We start from the raw sequence: 11,123 nt of genomic DNA, 5'->3' as shown, positions 1-11,123 counted from the left end.
AGCAGGAGAGAGAGGAGAGTCTCTCCTCTTCCTGCTCTCTGGCGTTGTCTACGGCCACATGGTCCACAGCCGCGTCCTGGGACTGGCTGCCGTCGGTCAAGAAACTACTACGGCGAGAAAGGCCCGGGTCACACAGAGTTCTTCTTCCGGTCGGGTATCGGAGAAACCCCTCACACACACACGCACAAACACGATGACGACACCTCGACCAAGCTTGACTCGGTCTCCTCGGTCTCGCCCTAGCCTAACCTTTTCTTTTCGCGACCCAATTGCGCTGGCAGGCAGGTAAGATCGAATCAAGCTTTCTCGAGGATTTCACATGGTCACAATGGTAACGATGCTACTTATTATCGTCATTAGTAAGACTGTCCATTCGAGTGGTACTATACGACCCAAAAAATCATTTCCTCTTTTCCTCTTTGACATTTCCAAATCGGCACCCGACAACTGGCCAAATTTGCCGAAAGCACTGCCTGGGAATTCAGCCGCACGTTTTTCTTTGCAAATCAGATCTTGGGTCAGTCAGTGTAAGAATGGTTTTTTGCGGTCGCCGTACTGGTGATGACGCAACAAGCATGTTTTCGCCCAGAGTAAGAGATGTCATCACAAAATGTTGAAATGGAATGCATCGTGCGCCAAGGTAGGCTTGGATAAATAGTCCCGATTTCAAATATCATGCATGAACATAAATATTATCATCATCCAAACCTATCCTGGCGCCCGCGCTCACTGGTCTGTCGTTTGTTTCCTTCATTCTTAATTTTCAAAAGGCGCCAGTGAGTACGCCTGAATGAAAAACGCCCCTTCTCTTGTCAGTGAGAACAGTTCCGCCACAGGAAGGCCAAGAGTTGGACATTTGACTGTCAGAGGCTATCTGAGACGCAAGCCTCGCGGCCGGATGGCAGTGGGTTAAATAAGCCAATTTTGTTTTTCTTCGACTGTCTGACTGTCTTCACCACAACACTACTTTTGGCCCAAACCGCAATTTATGAAATGATAGCTAGCTAGGGAGACCTTCGTTAGAAAGCAAACAATCATTGGACTCTGCCACCTGACGTCGGGAGGCCGCTTTCTTTCACACATACATACTACAATCAATCGTTATTACTAGCTCTCAATTGAATTAAATCATCATCATCATCATCATCATGTTAAGCATAATCACTCGTAATCATGATTCTATCAGGTATTATTAGTCAATTTATTTGATATTGCTGAAAGAAAGCGATCTCCGGAATGAGATAGATGGACTCATTGACTGATTCACATCGCCTCATCCAGGCTCTGTGACAGTCTTGGAACCACATGAAAATGAATATGACTTTGATGTCACTCACCTACGCTGCGAATCTGGCGCGCCGCCGTCTTCTTCTTCTTCTTCATCTTCAGGCTGCTCCGCTTCGCTTTCGGCCCTGCAAAGATGAATTGGAGGTCAATGATGCATGCAGAAATGAGTCAACGACATCCTTCCCTCCCTCCCCAATTCCAAAAAATTCCAAAAAAATCAAATCAAAATTGCCAACAACGAAAAACACTTGCTTTAATACAAGAGCACAGAGAGATCAAGTATCAAACAACAGGTCATTATTAAGCTTCATTCGTTCGTTCATTCATAGCCTCGTGGTTAGGGTCTTGCCGAATTTGCACCATCTATTTTTATCCTTTTTTCAACTGGAGATCTCAAATGGTCCCATCGATCTTTTTTGCTTTGACCACCTCTTTATTATCCAATCAACGATCGTCCATTGAACTGGAACCAATTTTAAATACAGCCATTGTGATTTCTGTTCTTTTTTTTTCCTCTCGGACCTCTCGCATGGCCATGTGGCGCGAAACTCTCACTGACTGAGAGCAAAAAAAATACAAAACCTTCACTATCATGCAGATCGTCGCCGATTACTACCAAAAAACAAAGAAAGAACTCACCCACACTTGCAGTCCACATCACATTCAAGCTGCACGAAGCGCGCGATCTCCGGGTGCCTTTCTTTCGCTTTGGCTTCTTCTTCTTGCAAGGCATTGCCTTCTCAACTGAGTCAACTTGAACATTTTCACACGCTACATATATTCCTTTGCCATTGTCCGAAATCTGTTCAGCTCGCAGCAATGGTTGACTGACAGGTCATCCTGGCTCGCCCAGCCAAATTCCAATCAAGGTATTTGACGCTCTTAGCACGCGTGTCATCAGCCAAAAACTGAATTTTCACCCCCTGGCTCGTCTGTCTGTCTGCCTGCAAAACAGTTCCTTTTCCTTCACTCAGTGGTCAAATCATTCCATTCATTCATTCCAAGATTGCACAACTCAGTACAGTTCTTCAAAGTGTCCTTTTCACCATGCATTTCATTCAATAACAAGTAAACAAATCAATCAAATCAACAAAGAAACCATTTCAAAAAACCATTATCTCTCACCTTCCCTTTTTCATACATACCCACTTTATGTATGACTCATTCAACAATCCACCTCACCCCCTCGTCACTTTCATTATTCCATTACTCATCATGCTTTTAACTCAGCACTTTGCTAGTACGTGTCGTACGCTGTAACACCTCTATACCAACAGGATGCACAGTTTGCCGTCTCTCCAACTTTTTCCCTAAGCCCGCAAAATGCCTCCAAAGTTTTTCCCCAATGAACCACTCTTCTAATTATACCTACTCCATTTAAGCAACGTCTCCTTGGCGCAATCGGCTTTTCCCAATCATAGTCTCCTCCTCCTCTCTACTCTATTCTTATTTTCATTGCACCAACCAGCTGGGGGCGGTTCGACTCCCCGCGCTCGCCCTGGTACAACGCAAATTTTCTTTTCTTTTTTTTTTTTTTCTTTTTTACATGCTCTGCTCTGCTCTCCAGACACCTAATTAACCCCAATAACGGCCACAATATCTACTTCTTAAACCAAGCTCTACTACCTTATTGTACATCCATCAGACTTGACCGCCGTTATATTCCGCAATTAGCAATCATCACGGAATCACGCAACTGTGACACATAAAATCCTTCGTCTTTTTTGGGGGAAAATTCACATTCGTTTTTTCGTTTTCTCACACATCTGCTATTGGCTCAATCGAACGCGCTTCTACACTTTACTTACAACCTCACACACACTTTTCCCACTTACTAAATCACTTCCTTCGCTCCCAAAAAGCCCTCACAATTTCGCCGTGTTTTGGCTTTTCAAACTAGAACCCAGCTCCCGTACGCGCTATTTGCCACGCAACTTTGCCTTTCTTTCAAGGCCTCTATCTTCCTCGGCTTTTGACCGATTTTCTTCTCATTTCTTTCCGTCACACCTCGGACCATTGCCTACACGCTCCTTTACTAAAAGTTTGCTCTGCTTTTTCGCCGGCCGACCTATCACCATTACCCTACACCCATGTTTTAGAGGCGTTTTGCCTGTGCAAAAACGCTACCTAACCCACTTCAAACCTTCCCAACGTTTTAGCCTTTTAATAGCTACGACCTTCAAACTCGCCACACATCTTCAGCAGACAATGCGCTCTACGTTGGTTAGGGTTTCATTCGGGTTACATGTACTGAGTCAGTATTTTATTCGCCTGCACTCTTCGCTTTCAACAATGCCGTGGCGACTCACAACGCGCTATACTCAAATGGCTACCCATGCAAAAGAATACAAGCTGCCAAGCTGTTCTTTACACACATTGCTCAGCAGGCTCAGAGCTATCACCTGAGTCCGATAAAAATGACAGTCGTTCAATATTTCTCGCAGTAGGCAACACATTGCTGAAACTTACCTATTTCCTTTCCTGTGTAGAACCCAGTCCCCCCTTTGCAACAGAGTTACAGCTATTGTACACGTGACTAATGCGTGCCGCCTGCAATGCATTATCCAGGCCAGTTTAAGCTAGATTCACTTCAACATTTCATCTCATAGCATAAAGATCGTCTCCTGTTCATCTCCTGTTTCGCTCCAAATAAGCCGTATAGTCTGCCGCAGAGGCTGAAAACAATCGCAATTGATTACTTTCTTGGCTTAGTGGTGGCGCCTTGGTTCAGGTGTAGAGTAGAGTTGATTCTTTGTAAATATAATACAAGTAAATTGTAATAAAACACTCCGCATTACTGGGGGAATGGTGAAATTTTTATATCAAACATTCCAAAGGGTTCGAGTTAAAGGTTCACCAATAACCCTTGTACTAACCCTTAACATAACCCCTACTGTTTTCCTGTTAGCTTTCAAAACAAATGGAAATTTACCCTTATCCCGAATGGGTTTACTGTTTTTTTGCAAGGGTTGTGCCGACTCGAGAAAGGTTGATTTCTCTTATTGAATAGGGTTGAAACTTATATAACCCTTTGTGTTTCATAAGGTTTTTCGTCTGGTGATGAGGCAGGGTTGAATTTCGAAGCTTTTGCGTGACACGATATTAAAATAGCGACCGAATTACGGTTAGAATGCTGTCATGTAGGTTAAAAAGTGACTTATCTCCTGAAATTTTGCAATCCTTGTATGACAAATACTCATAGAGAATATTCATGAGCGCTTGGAAGGCAACTGCAGGCTTTTTATAGCGAAACTCGATGAGGTATATTTTTTCTACAAAGGTCTGCACTTGAGGGCTCGAAATAACGGCCGGTCAACGGACAATGTCCGAAGTGATTTGGGAGTTGACCGGTCAACCTTTCGTCTTGCCGGTCATGTTGACCGGTCACATTTGATCGTTTTGAAAATGAAATAAATTATAATTTCCATGCTGTTCAGCTGTTTCAGTTGTAGCAAGTCGCTGTATATTGTCAGTTGCGGAACTTTGATCTGAAATCCTGGGTGAAATGCTACAAGAACCGTTGTTGACAATGACTGCTTTAAAGTGCCATAAGCTCTAAGCAACAACTTTTTGGGAAATATATAACGCCAGTTTTGGTTAATGGGCCCCTGAGTTATTTATTTTATATAATTTGACAGGCCAGAAACGGTACGTGACCGAGCTACAATGAATTTGTCCGGTCATCGCGTCCGGATACTCTCCGGAAATATAGAAATTTGGGTGCATTTCACCGGCGGTCTATTCACGCTTTGCATTATCGGGCGATAATTGTGATAAATGATTGCAATCTCCGCCTAATTATCGTCTTCCTTAGTACAGGCGATAATGTGGCCGTGTCTTTCAAACATCGGAAGGTGATCTATCTGCGTGGGGTTCACTTCCTTATTTCTTGTAGGTCTGTCTTCGAATACTAGTTCGAGATGGCTGGTATTTTAAGCTCACAATGCTTAATTTAATCCTAACTTGCAAACAGTTCGACTTGTCAACTACCAGCAGTCAGAGTAAGGTTCCTGAGCCGTAATTCAGTTCCGTGTCTCCTTGCCTCCCAGGGGGTCTCTCTTACAACCAGGGTAAGAAAACCTTTGCCCTGACAGTGAAGCCGCGCATTCTGCCCAGCCAGACTCAACATGATGAGGTCAGCTTGAGACAAGTACCTATCTGGCTATAGTTCATGGTATGCTGGGGTTGCTGCTGAACTGAACTGCAACTAGGAGACCCCTAACAAATGGTAAGAAGCACTATCTTTTCGCTCTGAATTTATTTCAGTCGGAACACTGATCTACCATAGATGAAAATTTGTTTTCCTTTTAAGGTTGACCTTCCTTTTTCTTAGGCTACTTTTGCTACCTCAGGCACTGTTACTTCAAAGCTACGGCTTTCATTGACATTACACTAATTTAGAGTAATTTGTCCTTCTCCTCACAGGTAACTGAGGTCATCAATGGATTCTGACTGGTGAATCTCCAAGATATCATAAGGTAAAAGTTTAAAAATTTGCTTACATGTAACGTTTTTCGGTGTCTTGATTTGTCTTAGAAGATACACTTACCCCGTATTTTTTGCGACACTTAAGTTTCGCGATTTTGCGAAATCCGTGTACTATTCTTTAGCTCTTTCATTAATATCCGATTCACACCAACTAAACACGTTTAATTAAACCAGTTTTAACAAAATAAAAATGAGCAACGGAAGGCTCAAAGATTGAATTTTATGTAAGGTTTATGGACGTTGCAATGTGTGTCTTCATTGTGTTGAATTTGGAGTCTACATTATTTCAGGTAATAACTTGTATCAAGAAAACAATTTTAAACCATGCTTAACTAAACAGCTTTTAAACGTGTTTAAGCTTTGGTGTGAATGCGGTATAAGTTAATTGTGCAATAGATTGATCACGTTTTTCATATGACTGTGTTTATCGAATGCCATTTGTGACAGTGTTTGTCAGTGCCACGTGATATCACTTGCTTATGATGTCATAAATTGAGTTCTCTAAAATGGGTTGGGGGGGAGAAGGGGAGGTTCCGCCTCTTGTTTTTGAAAACCTTTGGCAAGAAAATTAATAAGCAGAACTACGTGAGTCATGTTCTGCTTCGTATGGTTACATTTGTAATTTAAATGAAGAGATGTACATTTTTTGCCGTAATTACGTGATAAGTAATTGTAATGCACCTGCGGTCAGTGTAAAACGCAGACTGCAGACCAGGGGTAAAATGCAGACTAAGGTTATAACGTAAGTGTTGAAAAAGCTTAAACCCCTTCGAAATGCTAACCTTAAGCCTAATTAGGCTTAAAACAATATTTAGGCTTAACTGTTAGCATTTCTGATGGGTTTGGGTTTTTTCAACAGTTAAATTATAACCTCAGTCTGCAGTCTACGTTTTACACTGCTTACAAGGCTAATTCATAAATAGTACCCAAGTAGTAAGAGAAACAAAGTAGCTGAAATTTCATTTAGTAATCCCCATTTTGAAGGAAAAATGTTATTCCTTGGCAGCCAATCATAGGTAATGTGACCTGAATTGGAACGTTGTAGACGTTCTATGCAATTGGCCTCTATCACTCGGGGGCCATTTTGGAGTCTGTAGGGAATAAAGGCTTCGTCTTTGCTTTGTCAATGAACGTCTAGCCTCACACTGAATGACAGGTTAGACATGCAACATCATAGTTTTTTTGGGACGTGAAGGTTAATATAGGATTTGTAGAAAACTTTTTCTTGTACAAGGGCCAGCTGAACAAAGTGGAACCACTGGATCTTGGGAGATCTAACCAGCAAATAATTTGTAGACTTGAAACAAAATAATACTGCAAGGCTGGTTGTACGGTTGTACGGCGGCTTAATACATTTATCTGTAATGTTATACCTAGTTTTCTTATGGCTTGTATTTTTATTTCAAAAAATTGAAACGGAAAATCTTTTAACTCCCTGAAGGGGTCAGGCCACACCTGACGAAATATTGGTAAATCAAAAAAATATATATATCCTCACATACGTACAACCAGCCTTGCAGTTAACAAATTGATGTCAGTTTTTCATGCGTCTGTCTTGTTACTGATCATGAATTTCGTCAAAGTAGCTGTGGATCCGCAGACTACTTTGACAAAGTTATGACGAGATTCATTGTCAATAGCCGGACAGACGCATGAAAAACTGACATCAATTCGTTTTTTTACAATAATTAACAGAGGCAGAGGGGTCAACATTAAGTCAAAACACGAGGAGAAGGCGAGAGAAAAATGGGAGAAACTTCAAGTTTATTCAATCTGACGCGGCCAAATTCAAAACTTGCCTCGCTCTCTTATTGGCTAATGGAAAAAACGGAGACTTTCTATTGGTTAAAAAGTTACAGATCGACGTTTCACAAAATTTTGCATAAATTAAACTCCAAACGCATAACTTATAATTTTATGTGTCTGTCCGCATATTGACAATATAAATTAGCCAATGAGCGAGCGAGAATTTAGCAGTCATTGTAAAATATTCTTTTCTTTAAATATAGGATGCATACCAAGTCTCAGTAACATTGATCCATAGCTTCTTTTCTAAATTTTAATTTGTGACAAAACTAAGAAAACCTATAAATTCCCGAGTTCTTGTTTTCTCTTAGAAGTTAGACTATCCCTAAGGCACTTTCCATACAAGTTCTTATAAATATTTCACATGGTTTATCCCGTAAAGAATGTGAGCTACGAGTTTAAAACTGCATGCGATAACGTTTCAGTTAACAAGGCCTTTCAGTTAGCGTGCAACGTTTCCGGTTATCTTGTTTTCTCTTAGAAGCCATGTGAAAACTGTGATTTTATTTAACGATGGTCTTCCTATTTCCTTGAATACGAGGATATCAGTGAAAACTATTTTTGCTTCCTCGGGCACTGTTTGCTAAAAGCTGCCGCTTTCATTGAAGATACCCTTATTTAGAAACTCTTGTCCCTTTCCTCGTAGGAAAATGATGTCATTGATTAAAACATGGAATGTTACGCGTGTCCCCATTGCTGACAACATCGTGATCAACTAATGTATCCCTTGGAAGCTGGATATCTCTGACTGATTTTAAGAAGCTGTTGAATCCCTGACTGATTTAAAGAAGCTGTTGAAGGAAATCCAACTTTACACGTTATCATGTTTGTACCTTTCAAAAACATTAGCAAGTTATAGTTTTTTCGGTCTTTCCACCTTTTGGTGACACTTTCTTTAGAGCCAGTAGATATATAAAAGTAACCATTTGGTTAACGATGGCTATGCACTAGGCGCCTTTAAATGATTTCGTTCTGAATCACGCTAGATTTCAAGGGTGGGAAATATGTCCTCTGTAGCATTCGACGATATGTTTTCCATCAGGCGTGGAAAGGAACTGTTCTTCTGTTTCATGCAAGCGAGGCAAAAGTTATTCTCCAATGTCGACGACATAACTTTCAGCAACGCCTTACGTCAGTTAGAAGTTGACGTAGTTCCATGTACGGGAGAAGAGTTTTTTTCTATTCAACAACGTCTGCCAGATGAATTTTTTCCCTTCAATTTAATTAAAGAACAAGATTTGTTACGCTTAAAGGGGCTGTTGCAATTAGACCTTTCACCGACCATCGATTCTTCGCCTAACCTTACGCCACGGCACAGCGGACCTGACAATCAATCCAATTACTTTACGCAACCTCCCAGATTGCAAACAAATACCAAACCGTTAGAATCCAGTTTCTTCATGTCAACATTTTCAGTTGGAGCCAATGTCGCGGGGGTTGGCCCCAGTGAAAAAGACAATCAATCTAGTTGGTGGGGGCAAAGTTTGCCAGTGCCAAATTTCACTGTCTTGCAATCACAGCCAGGGCCTCATCAAAGCAGTGATCGTTCTCTGAGGGACACTGGAAATGAATTAACTGCTACGACTAGGCTTGAAAGCAATGTTCCACATCTAACGAACTATTCCCTCGACAAGGAAACGCGTGCTGCAACACCCACAGGCGCAGATTCTCCTCATGCGGAAGGTCAGGTCCCCTGTGTTGACGCTAGCGAAGACAAAGATGTAACAAAATCGAGAAGGAGAAAAACTCTTTCAGAATCAGAAATGCCCACCAGTCTGTGTTCCGAACTTGCTGAAATACGAAATTTTTACTCGCTGAATCTTAACTGCGATCGTGAGGGAAGTTCTTTGCAATCGTCCACTATTGATAAAATGCTCGAAAGGGTCAATATATTTCTGTGGTTCATGAAGAAAGTAAAAGGAATGGAACCCACCCTTTCACAATGCGCAAATCCGCAGCTCGTCCAGGATTTTGTTAAATTCATGATGGAAAAGCAAGGCAGTAAGCCAGTCACCTGTAGCAGATACTTGTCGGCTATAATAAGCGTTGACAAAGTACCATTCGTGTGCGCTCGAAGTGAGGAGAGGGAAGCCTCCCTTGAAAAGATTAGGGCCATTCAGAGGCAACTCGAGCGTTTGTCGAGAAAAGAGCACGTCGAAGAAGTATTTGTCACCGGTCGGCAATCCAAAGTCGTCTACTCGGAGTTACTAGATTTATGCCGTGAATTGCAGTGGGAGGTCACCGAAAAAACCGGCTCTGTTAGGGCGCGAAGTTCCATGAACCTGTGTCTGCTTCTTCTCTACTGCACCGCAAACCCTGGGCGTGTCAAAGAATACATCTCGCTCCGTATTTACAAAGATCAAACGGCAGACCAAATGAAAGGGCATAATTTCATCTGTTTTAACGAGGATGGCTCCGTTATTTTAATTGAAGATAATTACAAGACCAGACAAACATACGGCACAAATAGAACTGATTTGAGCTCCATGCCATTCTTGACTTACCATCTACAATTATACAACTCGAAGCTGAGGTCGCTTTTGCTTAACGGCAAAGAACACGACTACTTTTTCGTCAGTCCGAGAGGCGATAGGTTCTCGCATGCAGCCTACACCAATTACGTGTCGGCTTTGTTCGAAAAGTACTTCTCTCGCAAGCTGACAACAGTGGACCTGCGCAAAGCGGTCGTAAATCACTTTCTGAGCCTACCGGAAAGCGGCGATCAGTCCCTGAGAGAATCGCTCGCTACCGTCATGAAGCATTCCGTGAGGACGCAGCAGAAATATTACGACGAACGGCCCTTAGAGCAGAAAAAGGAAAAAGCACTCGATCTCTTAAGCTCAATGGCATGTAAAACCTTGGGTGAAGATTCTGTAGAAGTTCTCAGTGACGAAGACGAGGAAGGCAACATAGAATACCTGCCAACCCAAGGTGAATTTGTAGCGTTGGTGGCAGCCAACTCGACAAAACATGTACCTGAAGTTTTCGTCGCAAAAATATTGAGACTCTCGCAAGACAGGAAAATGGCCTACCTAGCCGAGTTTTCCGAATCAGAGCCCGGCAAATTTCGACTGAATGCAGGAAAAAGTTTCAGAGAGAAAGTCAGTGCCTTGATTTACCCAATAGACATAGTTTACTTGCATTCGGACGGTTTATACGAATTGAGAACACCAAAAATTGACATCCACAATCAGGTCTATGCAAGAGACTCCAAGAAATGACACTGTGTTCCGGTAATCGTACTGTCTTTCTTCTCCGACCGCCAAACAAGGCTTGTGTTTGAGACATCGCTATCGCTTCTGCGGGTTCGCTACAGAGGACACTTTTCCCACCAGGGCCCGGTTGTTCGAAAGCCGATTAGCTTAATCCAGGATTAGCGTAAACTTTTGTTTCAAGTTTTCAACTTTTTGATGAAAGTTTTTTTCGCTTATTTTTGTTTTTCAAGATTGAATTCTTCTAATGTAAAGTTTTGCTAATTATCAGCGTTGAACAGCATTTTGGAGTAGAGACAAAAAACTCCTTGGTTAATTTTTAAACTGGGA

General features: G+C 41.9%; 1 protein-coding gene across 1 annotated transcript in view; it reads left to right on the top strand.

The window, feature by feature from the left end:
- The first annotated feature begins 5,357 nt into the window (after positions 1-5,357).
- Positions 5,358-11,123, top strand: part of LOC138050858 (uncharacterized) — a 7,359-nt gene continuing 1,593 nt past the window's right edge. The window contains exons 1-3 of the mRNA XM_068897126.1: positions 5,358-5,515; positions 5,713-5,765; positions 8,228-11,123. The exon at positions 8,228-11,123 is cut by the window's right edge and continues 1,593 nt beyond it. Coding sequence (XP_068753227.1) covers positions 8,586-10,802 — 2,217 coding nt within the window. The 5' untranslated portion in view covers positions 5,358-5,515; positions 5,713-5,765; positions 8,228-8,585 and the 3' untranslated portion in view covers positions 10,803-11,123. The remainder of the gene's footprint in view (positions 5,516-5,712; positions 5,766-8,227) is intronic.

The sequence above is a fragment of the Montipora capricornis genome, chromosome 6, assembly GCF_036669925.1.
Source record: "Montipora capricornis isolate CH-2021 chromosome 6, ASM3666992v2, whole genome shotgun sequence".
Lineage (NCBI taxonomy): Eukaryota > Metazoa > Cnidaria > Anthozoa > Scleractinia > Acroporidae > Montipora > Montipora capricornis.
This window is presented reverse-complemented; position numbering and strand designations above follow the sequence as displayed.